We start from the raw sequence: 19,770 nt of genomic DNA, 5'->3' as shown, positions 1-19,770 counted from the left end.
TGGAACTGAGGATAGCCGTATAAAGTAATTATACGAACGAGATATTCCGATAACAAAATAATATGTCAACCCTGCTTGAAGTTAATTGTCCTTAGATGTCTTTCTTTAGATAAAGTCCGCCTGATTGTCGAGCTCAGTTAGAGAGGTTCAAAGGGAAATATACTTATAAGAAATTGTACAGGTATTTATTATAAATATATCTTATTTTATTTAATTATTTTATTTTACTTGTCGGTACGCTTCCCACTTGAAAAAAATCAAATATTTAATATTTTCATTTTCTCGCTCTGGTAACGTAGCAAAAGCGTGGCGTCAGTCCCCTCAATACGTAATGCCTCCAGAATTTGGCGGAAAGTGGGAAAAGGAAGTATATTAGCGTGTGCTTTCCAGGTTCCCTCTGCCTACTCTGCTATGTGAGGAGTACAGTGTAAACCAAAAAAATACACTTTCACGCAAAAACCTCTAAAGAATTTAGATGCAACTTTACAGTAATAACACAAATTTCATAACTAACAAGACTTGAACATTTGATATTAATTTACGGAAACCTAATGAAGTCGATTAAAAAACAATAAAAGAAGTAAGTGCTTAAGAAATCAAAACTATAATTCCTTTCCAGCCCCAACTGACCATTAGGTCACAGCAGCTATAAATGCTCAGCAGAGCGCGTAAAGGTCATGCGGTTCTTATTAGAGACGCTCTAAAGGCTGGACGATTAAGATAGTCTTCGATCAAAGTTGCCCTTGTCTACGTTAGTTAAGGAATATAATATTATCATTATATTATAATTTCTATACTATATTTGTTAATTCGCGCGTGCTTTTGATAAATTGTTGCGTTGGAATCCTATATCTTATAAAACAAAGTCGCTTTTCGTGTCTGTCTGAACTTTCTAACTCTTCTTCTTCTAAACCACCCAACGGATTTTTATGCGGTTTTCACCATTAGGTCGAGTATTTTTCAGGGAAGGTTTATATATAGTTTATTATTTGTACATTCTTATGTAAATTAACATAAATACGATAAATGTGTCTAAAGTTCTACCCGTTGAGACACTTTCGCGCATGCGCTGCTGTAATAGTAAGTACTACATGAAAATAATGTACTGGAGTATTGTTCCTCTTAATAAGATCTACAAAAAAGTCCGCGAGAGCATATTTTTATCTTTTAAGGATAACGTGTAGTGATCATATTTCTGTCTAAAAATAGTAATTTCAAGATATTTTTTATTGTGAGGGATATTTTTCCATAATGGTATTAATCCTTATCCTTTTAAATACTTTATTAATTTTCTACGTTAAACGAAGATAAAATTTGCTTTTTACACTATTTCGAAATTGCGAATAGTATTAGAGAAAAACGCATTTAATTGTTGACACATCGCGCCGTTGACACATCAGCTGTGCCGACTCAAGTTTTACTTATCCCTTACTCTCAGCATATAAATAAGTATATTAGTTACGTTGGCCATTTAAGGTAGATCAAAACTGTCTTTTACTGTTTTTTCATTTTAATAAGTACTTTAGAAATTGTTACAATATCAAAAAATCATTGCTGCGAAACGCGCCCCGCCACGTTTTGCTTATACAAGCGCGTCATGAGCAGTCAGGCAGCCACGTAGTGCTTGCTTTTCATCAGGGACAGAATACCCTCTTCAGCATTAACCATAAGCTCGAAAAAAAAACCCGCCCGCTATAGAGTCATAGCAACGAAGATTTAGATGCGTTTGCACGTATTGGATAATTGGAGTTGAATGTATTATTTCAGCGCGATATATTTGGTTTCATATTTTTGTAGTAGTTATTAGTAGGTAGGCTTTTGTTTATAATTTCTTCCGTTTAAAAATAGTCATTTAACTATCTAAAAATAGTCATTTAAAAATATTTTCACAAGTACTTGAAAAGATTAGTAGCACAGATTTAAAATTACGGTACCTACTAAAAAATCCTTGCTGTGTAAAACAATTGGAAAATCCTTATTGAAACTACTAAAATGCGGGTTGCATTAGAGTTTAATTAATTTTCACATTATCTTAAGTGCTTTGCAAACATACATTATATGAATAATCCAGTAGTAAAAGCGGGCGAAGCCGCAAGGGGGTCGCTAGTTATTAATAATTCTAATCATTACCGATAGATGTACGTATGTTCTTATAGATATATGTATGTACACGAATTTTGTAAAATTGAAGATTTGGCTTGTTTGAATAAGCTAATCTCAGAAACTATTGGTTTGAATTAGAACATCCTTTTTGTCTTGGATAGTTCCTTTATCGAGGGAGACTATATTACAGGACGTTGTTACGTAATAATAAAAAAAGTCGTAATTTTAATGAATTTTATTAATAACGATTAACGACATTAATATTATAGAGTGGGTGGTTGTTGTAAAAGTTGTATATAAAATGTTAGGGATCTCTTGACATTTAGTACAGTTGGTGCCTGATGTAATGCCTGACTCAACGCAATGATCCATAGCGATATTTTTTAGTATAATATAATTCCTGGTCTGCTAATCTTTTTTTCCCAACGACCCATTTTATGGAGCTAGAAATTTTTTAAACATATTTTACACTACCTACAATTCTATTTACCATAAATGTTATATAAATGATCTCCCAAATCGGAATCAAGCCCTCTGTATCTTCGCTTGCCTACTACTGGGTCGCAACAAACTCCAATATGATGATATGAACGTTCACATTTGCATAACCATTTAAGTATAAAACGTAAACAACATGTATTATTGGATAATGCATTATAATATATTAATAAGATTACAGAGGCCATCGTAGCGCAGCGAGCTGTAGCGTAAAGCTTTTAAATTGAATGTTGAGTGGCAGAACTCAACGCCGTGCTATGGCATGTTGTTACCAGAGCGAGAAAACTAATATAATTCATTCCTCCAGTGGGAATCGAACCTACAACATGACGTAACATCACTTGTACAGACAAACATTTCTTCTACATCACTTTGGCTCTATCAACAAATATGTATGTAGGTATATTATTGTAGACAAACCACAACAGCAAGCATTGCGTGCTAAACGTCGTTGAATTTCATATCAGAAGCTAATGTTCCATTTGCCTGTTGTTTAACGATTGTATCTGTTTTATTACTACAGTAGTCAGTTCAAATCACGAGTGTGTTTTTTAGTTTCAGATGTCATTTAGAATTTAATATTTTTATTTCCTACTAGCGGCCCGTTATTATTAATTTCTGTCTCCATGACTACGTCCTAGTGATGTCTATACAAAATTTGAGACTCATAGCATTTGTAGTAACGAAGTTTCATATAAACTTTCAACCTCAAAAACAACCCCTTAGAAGTCGAATATTGCAAATTCTCGTCTTAGCGAGCACCTACGTCCTATAAGTAACTCCTATGCAAAATTTGAGATTCCTAGCACTTGTAGTTTCTGAGATTTCGTGATGAGTGAGTGACCTTTCGATTTTATATATATAGAAGATATCTGGTAACGGGGCAAAACGCGACGGTGAGTTTCGAGTCCTAGGAATCCAACTCATAACAATTTCGCTTACAGTCAGATACTGTGCCGCGACGGCCAGTTTAGCTGTGATTGTTTTAAATATACAATATCTATTTAAATGAAACTTTTCGCTTCGTTGGTTATATCATGAATCAAAGGACACAATCATAAATATTTTTTTTATAATGGCTATAATCCGATGAAGAGATTTTAATTTAAAATACACTGAATACTGAGTAGATTTGTTGATAGGTTCAATAATTGGACAACTTAAATATTTATTTAACTAATGGCCACTTTAATAAGCAATAGTATTTTATTTAATAACGACAAGTAAATAAATTAGTGTTAGCTTCACGCGGTATCCCGCATATAGCAGCAGCAGAGGGAACCTAGTGTTCAAACACTCCGTTATCAAAATTTATTAAACACCAAGTGGAATTCGATCTCACAACCATTGTCTATAAGCCGGTGTGTTACAAATGAGCCATAAGGAATTTCCTAAGTCATTTACTTCATAATTCATCTCCCGAACTATAAAGCACAGTTCTAGACTATAGCAATAGTAGGTAAAGTAGGCCACACTAGAGTGCAGGCAGCAGCGCGTTGGCTAATGGCGTATGACTTGATTTAAAACGGTTCGAATTACAACGCACGTTAGCGCATTGTATAGTCGGTTGTTCTTTTTTATATTTTTAACCGATTTCAAGAAAATAAAGTTATCAGTTTGACCTGTATGTATGTATGTGACGTTTTTGGAATTGGATGTTAAGTATAATATTTAAAAGATAGTCATGGCGCAGCGGCACAGTATCCAGATGTCAACCCGTTGAGGAAGCGGGTTCAATCTTCACTCGAGGAAATATTATCCTTTTATTTCTATGGTCTGCTAAGACGACAAAGAATGGATTGAATTCCGCCACTCAACACGCAATATCTCCGAAAAGTAGATTATCTCTCTAATATTAATAATAATATTTAGAGGATAGACATGTTTGGAATTAATCTATTAGAATTGAATGTAATGCGGGATAGCTGCCAGCAAATTTAATAATTAAAATAAGTATATTATTGACTTTGATAAGAGCAACTGTTGTGTTTCTTGCCGGCTCTTCTCAGCAGAACTGCCTTCCGAACCGGTGGTAGCTTTTTGTTCATATGTTCGTTCATTCGACGATTCAAAAGTGCTTATAATAAGTTTATTTGAATAAAGAATATTTTGAATTTGAATATGAATAACGACCTCAAATATCTGACATTCCACTTTGAATTAAGAAAAAAATATGAGTGATCTAATTTTGTTAGCACAGACCGAGTCTTAAACGAATCATTGCATAAATATTATGACTGGAAGAGTCGGAATCGCGAAATTACACACTTTATTAGTTTATGTGATATACATTTATTTAATTACATTATAAATAGCTCTGTGTACGTGTAGTAGAACATTTTAGTAAAGAGGAATATGGGTACTTATAATAAATAGCGTAGGTGCTGGGTTCTTCTTCTAGAATTTAGGAAACACATTTAGTAGATGTTAATAAGAAATTTTCCAGCTCTGGTAGACAAAACACTCCGTTCTGTTCCATCACTCAACGTCTCGAAAATTAGGGGGTACGTGGGGGATATTTCACACTAAAATCCCCTACCCCTACCCAGCTATACGGAAAAAAAGTATAACATATTTCAGCTGTGAACATATTTAAGTGCTGCTTCCGCTACTTCATTCAAAATTTACAAAATCTATTGGAATTATCATCTTAACAATACAAAAACAACTCCTAAAATACTAAAACTTTTATATCACTATCTAAGACAAAAAGCAAAAAATTGCAAAAAAAATGTGAATTTAGCGTTATTTTGAGTCTTGAAACGTGTTTGATGTAGGCTCAAGTTCTATCACGCTGATGATCTCCCCTCTTGACCCCCCTCGATGGTACTCACTAATTAGTTGAAAAATACTTTGTTATAAAGTTCCCAAGACTATAGGTTCCAGCTTACTTTGTCTTTAATAATAAAACGGATTTTTAAGTTCAGCTCTTAATTTATGGCGGTTCGAACGTACCAGTTGAGTACCAATCACTTCGCCAAGGTCACGTTGTATGGAGAACACAAGAAGGAGACATTTAATCGGTAATCCTTTTTTATTATTTTCTGTATTTCTTCATTCTACGTGCCATTGGTGAAGTAAACCGTGCTCTACTGGCACGCCTAAAAGCCATAAAATAAACAATCAATCAACCTCTGTATCATATGCATAAACAATTATGTTTTATTCATAGTCCTAAGCCCAATTTAGAATGGTTGTCAGCAAAAGAACATTACAAATTATATCTTAGCGCAAAACACACAAAGTGACAGAAGTTTAAACAAAGTAATGTTAGAGTAACTCTAACTATATTTTTTAATTAATGGTAGTGTATAATGTCGGGAAAATTACTATTGTATCTAAAATTTATATTTATTAAAATTGATACTAGTCTACAAGAAATGTCTCGAATACGGACGCAAAACAAAGGACAGAATGTATGGACACTAGGTCCGTCACTAGAGTCATCACCGAGTCGAAAATTGAAAAATGGAAAAATTCAAGATTGTTTCATGAAATTACAAAGAAACTAAAAATAAATGAGATGCACAATGTAATATTTAGCAAATCTTAACAATTACAGTGCAGATTGGATAGAGAGTGCAAAATGTCCAAGTCTAGACATCATTTACAATAATCAGAGCGATTTCATTTTGTGAAATAAAAGAATAAATAATTTACTTGATCCTACTCCTGGCACCCTGGATTTGATTCCCACTCGAAGGAATTGTTATTTTTCTTCTTCTTGCTCTGGTAAGAAAAAAAATCAAGGCATTGAGTTCCGCCATTCAACACGCAATGTCTTGGTGTATGGGAAGTGAAGAACTAAGTGCTTTAATACGAGGTTGCTGCTAAATACGAGATATATCCTGAAGCTAAAAAAATATAATTTCATAAATCATGTTTTCTTAAGTCTAACTAACCATGTCGTAAAAATATGGTATAAAACACTTAAAGATCATCCTCCTCTGATCATCCTCATCAACCTGATTTGATGAGAAACACGTGTTTATAATATTCATATAATGATTCATATCTCGTATATTTTACAAAGTGTATATTTGGACATCCCCCGGTGCCGATAAACCGACTAAAAGAATGTTAATAGCACACACACATTGATTAAATGAATCACGATATTTTTATGTTTAAAAGCAAGCAAATTGGTTGTTATTCTTTGAAACTATACAAATATATTTTCATTTCTTACCTATTAAATATGAAATGTTTGTACTACATTTTAAATTTTCCTTAAATATATAGTAGTTTATTAATAGATTCAATGTCTGAACCTTAATGGTGCATTCCCTGACTGTGAACGGTTGTGGTTCCATTCCCATTCGGAGGAATGAATAATTTGCATTTGCTCGCTCTGGTAACAACCAAAATGCAGTGTTGATTTCCTCCACACAACACTGTATAGAGAGCGGAGTGTCTTAACGTTAGATTCCCTCTCCCTACCCTGCTATACAGCTGTGCCGGCGCACCACTCAAAGAAGTAAATCAATTTTTAGACCAGGTAACTTTTATTTTCGACAATTAGGATTCTATTCTTTTGATCAACCGAAATCTTTTGTCTTATGTATATACTCGTACGTCACGTAAACAACCCCGACTACACCTACAGTGACGCATTAAACTTCAAAGCTCCAGATATTTACCAAAGTTTTCTTTAATTAAAGTCTTTGTAACCAGAGCCGGTTTGTTGACACAATTGTAAGTTCGTTCAGGAAATTAATTGAGAAGCATCATTTTATTGAAATTAATTTTCACATTCGCTAATATTTGAATGAATGAAGTTTGATAAGATAAGTTAGGGAACAACAAGGATAATGACAAAATTCTACGGCAATATATATAAAACATTCATACCGATATACGTATAGCTACCTCTACTTTACGTTCGTATAGAAGTCATTATAGGTTGACTAAATTGCGTTAAACTAAGGACTACGGTTAGTCAATTACTTCATGAGAACGTTATATTTTAAATACAAAACCGCAAGGCATTCATAAATATTTATATTTCCCACTTTCGAGTCTGACAGCGTTAGTTTAAGACAACCACAAGCATCAACTAGTTAAACAACCACGATCCTACAGTACTGAATTCTATGAATGAGATTCTCATAATTTCTCGAGATTATTTAGCCTTTCTTTCGTACCCACTAAAACCTCACGGTGCTCCCCCTCCACCCTTGCTAGCCAAGGCTACGGGAGCCAAAGGATTCGTGAACATTGACGAAACTTTCTGACAGAACTTTCTACTATTGTTGTTGTTCTTTATTTATGGCGTTCCAAAAAGAACTTTCTAATCTATTCCAAATTTCAAATATCTGTAAAAACAGTATTTGTAATAATTAGATTGAAACATCGACATTGAAAAGAGCAACTGTTGAGTTCGTTGCCGGCTCCCTCAGCAGGACCACCTTCCGTGCTGGTGGTAGCTTTACGTTCATTCCACGAACATTTACAAACATGAACAAGAATATTTCGAAGTTGGAAGTGTCAAGCACGACAGCCATTTTTGAAGATGATTATTTTTGAAATAGAAAACGGAAAGTGGTAACTGATGGCTTACTATTTAATCTAGATTTTATAGAAATCCATTTTTAAATCTACGATGCAAAAAAATGGACTATCACTACAAATGCGTCACAGATAGTTAACGTTACTGAGTGTACGTGGGTGCAGCTTCACAATGGGAGAGTGAGTCAGTGGCATTGATATGCGATTTTTATCTATCAACTACTACTTTCACCCACGTGAGAGGCATTAGAGATTTTGTTTTTAATTTGTTTCTTTAAGTATATGTATATTCTTGTTTAACAGATTATACATTAGAATAGCGTAGTAGGTACTTTTTTTAGCTTCACCTAGTGTTAATGTCTTAACGGAATGTCTTAATGGAAACATAATGTCTTCCGTTTCCAGTAAGACATTCAGTTCTCCACCGCCGAATTGTCGAGCCAACGATACCCTTTGTTTAGTTACCAAATTAAGGAATTAAAATATTATATTTGATTGTCACGACTGGGAATCGAATTAGGCGCAACGGCCACAACCACCAAGGAACCACAACAGCCTCTGGTGGAAATGCTTACAAAATGAACATAATTTAATTCAAAATGATTTTCAAAATCTATAATATTGATACAGCCTAACGTAAGTAGTACCTTATATATAACGTACCTACCTCATATCGAAAAAAATATTTTTCCTTTTGAGATTGAAACCTTTCAAGATGATAAAACGTTAGTATAAAAAGTATTTCTCGAATTAGACTATTTTTGATTATTAAAAATATAGACTATTTTTGATTATTAAAAATATTTTTACTTATTTTATAACTCAAATTCAAAGAAAGCATATTACACCTAAAAATATTTTTTTATTTGTTTTCATTACAAATGAAAAAATACAAAATTATATTGTATTGACAGAAACGAGGGTCTAACATGGACAGGGTAAATAAGGTCGCCCGGGAAGTAAGCTCAAATAAGCATTTTCAAGAGATCCTAAAATTATATGAAATTTGAACTCGTGTTGTTTGACAAGTTCTTTGTTATCGTATCCATTTTTTGGTCTTGCTTTATGGCGCTTATATCATACGATATTGCGTCCTGGGAATGGGGGGGCAGGAGTGTTCGTGCCTCCCCGGAGTCTATCTATTTCTAAACCGCAATTTCCTTGCGACGGTCGTTTCAGATTAACATCACTATTGATTAATTAACTTCAAATAGAGCTTTTAAAATTTCACACACAAATATTTCTGGTAAATAAAGTACAAGTCTGTAATAAAAAATCCCTCTAACGACATTCGAACCCACCACATGAACCAGAAACCCAACCACTACACAATGGGAAAAATTAAGTTTGTTTTATTAATATCGCGATTTGTATTGCCAAAGTAAACAATGAATGTAACGCGGACACGGAATGTCGGAATCCCGCGGAACTTTGTGGGCGTGTTTGAATATATCCGTTCATTTAGTCATCATAATATTGAAATGGACTAATTTCGATCCGTGACTTTGTCTGCATGGAATTTGTCCCAGATTTTTTTTGATTGGCGCAGAAAATGCGAAATGGAGTGTATTAACTCTTAACATTAGGGTCTCTGTGACTACCTTGCTATATGCGAGATACACAGAAGCATAGAAATCCCTCTCTAACCTGCTATACGACAATTTTATATATATGTACCTACTTTTTAGATTTTTACTGTACATTGGTTCAAAAATGGAAAACGGAGTTGCGTTGCTTTGTTCATCCTGCATCTATTGTAAATTTTAACGATCATAGACATTGAAGAAAATAAAATGGTAAATTAAACTGTGAAAACTAAAAAGGATATTATGAAATAAACACATAGTAATTATATTTTAGGCTGTTATCGCAACTGGCATTACAATGTAAATGTTTACAAATTGAAATGAATGAATGAAATACTTCAAGAATGATTCACTTTTTTATGACGAAAAGGTCTGGTTTGGTCTTATTTCTGGAGAAGTACGCGAAAGCGATCACTGTTCATAAGTAAATCCATACTCGCTCTTGTCCAAATTAATGTTAATAATTTAACAAAAAACAACTGTAAATTAAAAAAAAATATATATTAGGTTTTAATTTTAATTTCATTAAGTTTTCTTTTGTAAAAAAAAGGAAGGACAAGTGCATCTAATAAAAGCGTGTTAAAAATGTTTATTACATAAAATAATTGAATTTAATATTAACATAAATCAAAAGTGACGTTTATGAAGAAGCGGCACATGTTTCCCGCCAAAAGGTGACATTGCATCATTTATCACGATCCGTATGTATTTTTACGTGACGTGGACTTAACCGCATTCAGCCAAATACACAAAAAATAGGTCAAGCGGAGTAATAATTTCATTAATTTTAATTTACTGTATGTTTATTAGTATGGATTTTAGTATTTTGTATTTTATACATATCTATTAAGTATGATAATATTACTATACTTTCAAGTAAGATAATACAATGATTTTAGATAGTAATAAATTAATATCAATACAAGGTCACTACAAGTTAAAAGTTTTCATTTCGTTTTATTGACAAAATTATATTTCTTGTCTATTTTATTAAACAAAATTTACAAATATGATCACAGAGTATGCAAAATTTTTAGATGACAATCAATATTAAAAAAGAAACGCAAATTAATAATGCAAAATTGAATTTTAACAACTATCGTAAAACTAAAAAAAAACAAAGAAATTACGAAACACCGTTCACAACGTTCCTTTCCACGCTTACAAACACTACTTACACTAAATACGCTCCCATAGCGCGTAAATGTGGCATGCAAATGAGCCCTTAACACGCGACGGATGATTAAAGTTTCAGCAATCGTTGACCCGCCTAATTTAACCATGTCAGAAATAGACAGTGATGAAGTTATTATTTAATTATGTATGAGAGGACTATATAATATTAGTAGGTATGTAATTGGCGTTAAGTTCCGCCACTTATAGGCTATCTCTCTTATTTTATGCGAAACGAGAAAATCGCTTAAAGTTACTATATAATATAAAAGTACATTTATTTTCTTTGAAAAATATAAATGTAAATTACGGCAGGCCTTGTTCATTATCACTCTGGTCCTTCTAATATATGTGTAGCTTGAGGCCAGTCGTGGTGCGGGTGCCTGTTGACGCTGTTAACTTACTACTGTAACATTGTGCAACAGGTTATGTGTTCGATTCCCACTCAAGGAAATGAAATATTTTTTATTTTCATTTTGTCGCTCTCGAGGAGATGCAAAGCACGGCGTTGAATACCGCCATTCAACACGCATTGCATTCAGAATGAAAAGTGGGAAACGGAGTCACAGAACTGAACAAGACTGGATTGTCTTAACACTAGATTCTCAGCTTCCGTATGTGTACCCTGCTATGTGCTGGATATAGCGCGAGGCTTAAAATATCTGTAGTTAAATTAAGAGCCTTCACTCACGCTCTCTTTCCTTTTTAATGGAAAATCCATTCCAGTGGTAAAAATAAATTGGCAATATAATTACCCAGTGAAAAGATGTATGTGTTAATATCGTAGTTACTTCTATGAGAAGTAGAATAATCCGTCAAGACTTGGTATTAGTAACTTTTACTATTAAGTTATATGGATTATCGGCTTATTCTATGTAATATATAGAAGGACGTCGACATCACCATCATTGCTTATACTTTATATATTTATGTATTACGCAATAAATATTTACACAAATTAATGGTAAAACGTTATTTATTAATTAAATATTAAAGCTCATTTAATGGTTACTAATCAAGTTTTCGAATTCACTGTTCTGCCAACCTTCTACTTGAATGGATGTTTGGCTAAATTGGTGACTCCTTCATTGAGCTGCGTGCGGAGAACAGAGTGTCATATTGAGTCACAAACAAACAAATAATACAATTTAATTAAATATTACTCACAAGAAATTAAAGAAAAAGCCCTAATAAAAACCTTTGAGCTATTAATTATTTTAGCAATTTCTTCCATACATATATGGAAAAGCTCGTATTGCCCCAATTCTCAAATATTAGTCACATCCAATGATTGATAGGAGCCGTGGGACTAATGGCGTGTTCCGCTAACGTTTAGTCATTTTAGTGTTGATTAATACAGCTATTTGTTAACGGTACGCTAACATTTGTTGCTGTATGGATTTAGTGGCAAAATATACCTACCTATGTTATTATAAATAATCTATTTATATCTATACTAGAGACGCGACCGCGGCTTCGCCCACTTGGACTTGTTGTTATATTTATTAGCTTCGTGCTGTCGTACTATTATAATAAAGCGAAAGAATATATTTGTTTGTTTATTTAAACGCTATGATCTCTGGATCTACTGGTCCGATTTACTTTCTACTACTTCTTTACTTCTTTTGTTTTGTATGTAAGCTGCATTCTCCAGAAGTGCTATAGTAAATAACGTTACGGTGCAAGTCTCAGTTAGATTTAAATAACGAATTGCTTTAAATTGCTTGAAGCATGTGCGCTGCACACATACATTATATGTCTGTATGTTTTATGACAAATATATTAAATTTTATTAGATCTGTAAAGTCCGCGACACCACATATCTATTATCTCATATAAATAAGTGACAATAAGGCTTTTTGTGACTAAAAATAATTGAAAATTAACCATTTTTATTTCACATGTACATATATTGAAAACTTATGAGTGGCTTCTATAGCATGTAATTTGGACGTGTATTTGAGTAATTAAAATAATTCAACGCTCTGTTTACGGCCTCAAGCCTAGGCTCGCGTCCCGCGGGGGGCGCCCCCACCCCGCCGCGCCCCGGCACCCGTGACGTCCTATCACACAGCCACGTAGTGCTGGTGATTGCATGTATGTATCAATCTGTTTACAAAAGCAGCATAATAAAAGTAATATAAGTGGTATGCAGTCGAAGCCGCGAGTGGACCGCTAGTAAGCTATATTAGTTAGTCTTCTCTTAGTGTTAGGTCTGGAGGCATTGCTTGGAACTTAACGTTTTCGTTTCGTTAAAATATTAAATATTTAATTTGTCCGAGTGGGAATCGAAGCCACAACCTATCGCGTTTACAGTCGCTGTCACACTCTTGTGCCGCGGTGGCGCGTGTCTTCCTAGATGCTATGACTGACCTCTTGTTCTACAATGGCCCTTAAAATAGATTTTATAATTATATTATATTCTCGATATACGTATTATAATATAAGTATCTTTTAACCTCGTTAGAGCATCCACGTTGTGTCAGACACTCCAAGTGTACAAGTGGTGAATATCATAAAATACAATATCGAATACGAAATTTGCACAGACAATTCCAAAGTGACCTAACTCTAAAAAAAATTTTTAAACATTATTACATTTCAATGTTTTTTATACATCTACTTCTTCGTAGTTACTTCTTCGTAGACTTTCTTAGTCATGAATGTGAATATTATAGGTTCAGTTTTTAGGTCTTGATAATTAAAATATTCATAATTAAAATCAAATTGAAATATAAAATAAACATATTAGAATAAATATCAAAGGTTTATCAGACCAAGCAACACACACATCAGAAGTTAGCAAGTAATTATTTATATATGCCCAGGAAGCATTTGTTTTAAATGGGCTAATAATCTATACTAATATAATAAAGCGGAAGAGTTTGTTTGTTTGTTTCAACGCTAAGATCTCTGGATATACTGGTCCGATTTTCATTGTTTTTGTTTTGTATGAAAGCTGCATTGTTCAGAAGTGCTATAGGCTATATAACATTACATTACACATATATACTAATATATTTTAAAGTACTTTCTAATTTGACATGCAATTTATTCTGCCATGTTAATAACAACCGTCGCGTCGCTACGCAACCGTTACCGCGACATTTTGATATTCATCCTTATGAAAATAAATATAATAGTCACTATTAACATTTTATCTAGATTGAAATTATAGTTTACTGTGTAACATTCTAATAAATAATTAAGGAGATGTCACTGATTCGAAATGACCTAGCCTACGGGCGGGACAGTATGACCGACGCAAACGGGCAGATGACGTTGTCGGTTTTATAAATTTTCATACATTTTTGAACTATTGTAAATGTTTATGTAATTATTTGCTGTTTATAATTAATTTAATCTACCCTTTGGTTCTCTTCTTATTTTATTTGATATTGCCCGCTAAAATTATCCTGCTTAATAAAGAGAAATGTTTAGTTATTTCGTAGAGTCGATATCTATGTACCCACGCAAGGAAAACTTTAGGTACTTTTTCTAATATTAAGAATATCTATCCTTTAGTTACTTTTAATCCTTTTGTTGGTTAATTTCAATAACTCAGATATTTTTTTCTAATAATGTGTATCTACTTATTATTCTTTTTGATTATTAAACTTATATTTTCTTACTAATTCTATTGAAAATTGAAAATAATTTAATGAATATATTTAATAAATATTCTTATAGTTGAAGCAGGCGTAGCCGCGTCCGGATCCACTAGTATTTTAATATATGCTGAGCATCTTAAATTCTTATTTTTTCACAAGTCATAATTTTTGTCTTATGCCACTCTGCATGAACATCGTCAATTAAATATCCATATCCATTAAACTTGCATACAGTAAGAGTTCTCTAGAATGCTTAAAATTAAAATAACATTGTTGATTCGTCATATATCCGTTGGAAACAAAAAAAAGTATTTTTAATTTGATAAATAAAGTGGGATATACCATATGCCAAAGTCTCAAGGGGGTCACAACTCACAACTCAGTCGTTAGCAGTACCAGCAACTGTTATAATATAAAAACAAAATAAATAAACAATCGTTGAGCACGAGCAGCTTTAGGTACACCGTAGTTACTATGTTAACGTGACGAGTGTGGGTTTGATTTCCACGCGGAGAAATAAATTCTATTCATTTTCGTGCTCTGGTAACAGGACAACGCGCGGTTTTGCCACTCATCACGCAATGTCTTGTAAATTGGTTCTAGGCCAAGAGCTCGTCTACAGCTAGCTTCAGGGCGGAGGGCGGCCACGACTGGTTCCTCCTATTGTACACCTTGAGCAACTTCTTTATGCTTAAGACAGGCGTTACCAAACACTTTCAAAACGCGTAATGTAGGTATAGGTACGCGCTCTAATACAAACAACACTGCCCTTGTCACTTTGAAATATAATTTGTTATGTTTCTCTTCCTGATAGGTAACTCATTTATTTATTTTACTTTGGCCTTCGGTTTGAAGGGAACAAATTACAAAACAATTCTTTATTAACCTTTAAGTATGGACGTCGGGTCTGACAGACCAGACAGTTCTACGAATTCTACAAATCGGCCACTTCTCGGTGACCTCCGCCACTGAGTCTCTCAGTACCTTTCGTATCAGTGACAAAATGAATGTAGATAGCAGTGGTTGTGTCTCTGGGTTCGAAACACGTGAGTATTTAACTTTCTAAACGGCGTCTGGGTCTGTCAGACCCGACGTCCATGTTTCCCATACATGAATGATTTCAAAACGCCATATATTTTTATAATATTACAAAATATACTTTAATATTTTAATTGTATTATTTGTATTCAAATGTTTTTATTGTTGTATATCATGTATTATTTTGCATTGTTTGTTATATATTTTAGTAATATAAATATTATTTACCTAAAAAAGATTAATTTTTTTTAGTTTTTATGATAAAATGGAAAAAAATGATCGACCTAGCACGTCAGGGACAAAAATATCGGTACTTTATAATCAACATCAAACAAAAGAATTGGACGACGACATTTTATAAAGAAAATAGCACTTTATCAAATAAAAAGACGCGTTTCGTGTACTAAACTACTCTAAGAATTGAGAATGACTTTGACTCGCGTTTCGCGATCGGATCTATCATTTATTGAACTTGAAGCTAAAAAATTAGTTTTGGGTTCTTGAAAAACATATATACTTTGCCCCCAAAAGATATTTAGAAACACAACACATACTTATGTTGACTGCAATCGTCCTGTTAGCCAACAATGTTGAAAGCCATTGTGTTTCGATGTTCAATTGTACCTTATCTTGAGGTGTTGTCAAAATTTTTATTTTATAACATAAGATGTAATTTCTTTATTTTTTTTATTTCTTAGACTTTATATTTTGATAAAAAATTATTTATTTTATTATCTGTCTTTTTTTTATAGTATTACTTTCTTAAGAGTCATTCCATGTGGCCCAAGACTGAAATTGTGACTTTAAGTTACTTAAATCGTTGTAATGCGTAAACTTTAATAAAAAGCGATTTTATTTATATTGATTTTGTTTGATTTGAGGCTATTCATGTAAACTAAAACATAAAATTGTCTTCTTCCTTTAAAAAACAGACGGAATATGACCAATAAATACACTGGTCTGACAGACCCGACGTCCACATGTATGTTATAAAAAATTCACGTCCATAGTTAAAGGTTAAAAGTAACTGTTTCAGCTTGTATTTTCTATAGTTGTGCGATTTTTTAAATTGTTGAAGAGATGTGAAGTGAGATAAAAAAGTTTAATTTTTTTAAATAAAACAAAACTATATAAAAATATGTTATAATAATAAAGTTAAACTTCATAATGCATATATCCAAAAGCGACTTTAATTTTCATACATCTCTCACTTAGCCACCTCTGACTTAGATACTGTAGTATCTAATTTATGAAACACAGTTATTACGAGTATATTCTGTATTAAATGCCACGCTCTGCCTCGTCGTCATAGGAATCGAACCCTCGACCGTCGCGCTTACAGTCGCACCCTACGCCACAACGGCCTGTTATTTAATATTTTTATTTTTAAAACAAAATAATAATGAGTTAGTATAGTAATAGTAACGTAATGTAGGTATGTTTATAACACCAAGGTGCTGCCAAGTTATCTATAAAGGCGTCATAAGATAGATACAAGGCACGTCTCGAGCGAACGGCGAACCAGCTATTAATATCAAATTATGAGCTATTGAACTTTAAACACTTGAGATTTTGCTCGTATGTTACGTGTTTGAAATATTTTATATAATATCTAATGATGATGGAGAAAGGAGGGATGGAGAAAAGAGGGAGGTTCACCGCTTATTTATAAAATTTTAGATAGTTATCTGATATTCATTGTAATCATCAGAGGCTGCCAATAGTTTTTTTCTGTTTCACCATCAACAGTGGCGTATCGAGCTTAACTCGCGCCCGGGGCAAAATACTTCCACAGCGCCCCCCAGGCGAACACTACATAATTTCATATGTATGTTTAAATAGTTTTACAGATTATTTGGCGCCCCTTTATAAGCGGCGCCTGGGGCATGATGGGGCCCCCCCTTGCCTCCCCCTCCCCCCCACTACGTCACTGACCATCAATCTCCCTGACAAATGATCTGGTAGACGATGATCAGTCGGTTAATAGTTGGTCGAAGTGGCATAGCTTCTGACTGTAAATGAGATGATTGTGGGTTTGATATCCACTCGGGGAATTATTTTTTTCTCCGCTCTGATAACACGACGAAGTGCAGCGTTAAGTTACTCCACTCAACACTCAATGTCTCGGAAATTGTGCGGAGCGAGGGGAAGGCAATGTCTTACCAATACACTTAAGGCAATGTCTTACCAATACACTTATGTGGGAATGAATATTGATTTTGTCTAACATACCTACCTGGAAGAGCACTTTTAGATCCATTTATAAAGAAATTATAATTTTCCTGAGCTATTATACTTTTAAAACAAATAAAAGTAAAACTTATGGTTAAGTTTTTTATTCAACCCACCTCTATTATATACCCACTTAGTATGATAAAGCCGGCTTTTACTAAATTTTAAACAAATATAGCATAAAGTAACTTTTCGCGCTCACTCATTGTATGAAGAGCTCTTTATAGTTAGGAGATTTTACTTATGAAATAATGATTTTATAAGTGAATTACTTATGCATTACAAATATACATTGTATCTTTCTTTCTTTTAGCTTCACGCTGTATCCCGCACATAGCAGGCCAGGCAGAGGAAAACGGGAAACCTAATGTTAAGACACTCCTTTCCCGTTAGGACACTTGCGTTCCCCTTTTTGCGTCCCACTTTTCGCTGAATTCTGAACCGCCTCCGGCACTCAGTGCCTCCAACGCGTGTTGAGTGACGGAACTCAACACAGCGCTTTGTCTCGTTAGTAGAGCGAGGAAATATTAATTATTTTGTTTCCTCGAGTGGGAATGGAACCCACAGCTTGTAGCGTTTACAACCGCACGCTTGAGCCTGCGAATGCGAATTTTAATTTGCTTTTGCTTTTGCTTTAAAAAAGCTTTGCGAATTTTAATTCGCAAAGCTTTTCCATTTTACCCTAATCAAAAAAAACAAACAATTATAACTTATTTCCTTACAGAAAAACATAAATTAGGCCAACTTCGTGACATCGTCCTGTTGGCGTGACTATAAGTTATTATTAAATTATTACTTTATCAATTAGGTACTGGAATTAAAATCATGTTGCATTCATTGTTACAACATGTCAACGTGAGATTGCAATTGTTAAACATATTAAAATATTTTATAGGCAAGTTTCTGTACAAATACAGAGTACTTGCCATAGTCAAAATTATGGCGCGTATAAAAAAACACCTTCACACTTTTTCCATCAATGCAGGGTATATAATGAACACTAGGTTCTAGTGGTAAAACACTTCGTTCTCCTGAGTATCTTTCCGCGAAAGTTAAAGTTATTGCCTTTGCGAAACAACGCAGCACTTTTTACATCTCATATTCCTTGTAAAAAAACCTGCGATCGACATTTAGTTTAGGTATAACATAGATGCTTGCTTATTGGTAGGGTGCTTCCCTAATCTATTTAGTCAAAAATGTCTTACGGTTCCCAGTATAAAGTCTTTGAAATGAACAATAATATATTCTCTAGCTATGTAAAATACTGTTGAAAGTATTGAAGTGACACAATAATAAAAAATATGATTTCAGATCAAGATGAACGCAACCGAGGGCGGTGAAGAGGTCGCACAAACACCAGCCAACCCACCAGAAGGGCCTCTTATCCCCGTGCCAGTGCCTCCTCGCAAGCCGCCTCGGAGAGGGCCTAAAGTCCAGCAAGAAAGGCCTAAGCGAGCTCTCTTCTGCCTTACACTAAAGAATCCACTTAGAAAATTGTGTATTGACATTGTTGAATGGAAGTATCCTTTTGAAAATATAACTTTCTAAGCTAGTATATTAATACCATAATAATAAGATTAACTTTTTGACACATTTAAAGGGCTTTATTAGCCCTTAGTTACTTACTTAGCCTTAGAGCGACAAGGGGGCTTGAAAATTAAAATAATACTATAGAAGTATAGATGAATATAAACATGGTGTTTAAATCTACAAGACATTTTTCATTAGATTTCAAGAGGTTTTGTTAAAGGTACAAATATTAACTTCCATATAAAGTTTCTGAAATAAAATACCTACCAACTAAATAAAAGGTTGCTTGTCTCTTAATAAAAAGAAAAACTATTTCAATATTTTATGCAAAATATTAATATTTCATAGTTACTACACATTTCTATGTATATTGAGCCAATATTCATCTAAATGTTATTGAAAAATCCAATACCTGGTCCGATGGCGCGATGCCAGCCAAGCGTGATTCAACCTCCTCAATCGTACTTCCGGATTGCCAACTTCGTAACAAA

General features: G+C 33.7%; 1 protein-coding gene across 15 annotated transcripts in view; it reads left to right on the top strand.

The window, feature by feature from the left end:
- LOC146529726 (muscle calcium channel subunit alpha-1-like) overlaps positions 1-19,770 on the top strand; it is a 70,337-nt gene that overhangs the window by 19,174 nt on the left and 31,393 nt on the right. For all 15 annotated transcript variants that reach the window (XR_014879011.1, XM_085201806.1, XM_085201810.1 and 12 more), the window contains exon 3: positions 19,061-19,269. Coding sequence is in view for 14 of the 15 variants with exons in the window: in XM_085201806.1 (XP_085057932.1) it covers positions 19,067-19,269 (203 nt within the window). In the remaining variant the exon portion in view is untranslated. The remainder of the gene's footprint in view (positions 1-19,060; positions 19,270-19,770) is intronic.

Source organism: Heliconius melpomene, chromosome 18 (assembly GCF_056956725.1).
Source record: "Heliconius melpomene rosina isolate 202511_hmr_F chromosome 18, ASM5695672v1, whole genome shotgun sequence".
In the NCBI taxonomy this organism is placed as follows: domain Eukaryota; kingdom Metazoa; phylum Arthropoda; class Insecta; order Lepidoptera; family Nymphalidae; genus Heliconius; species Heliconius melpomene.
This window is presented reverse-complemented; position numbering and strand designations above follow the sequence as displayed.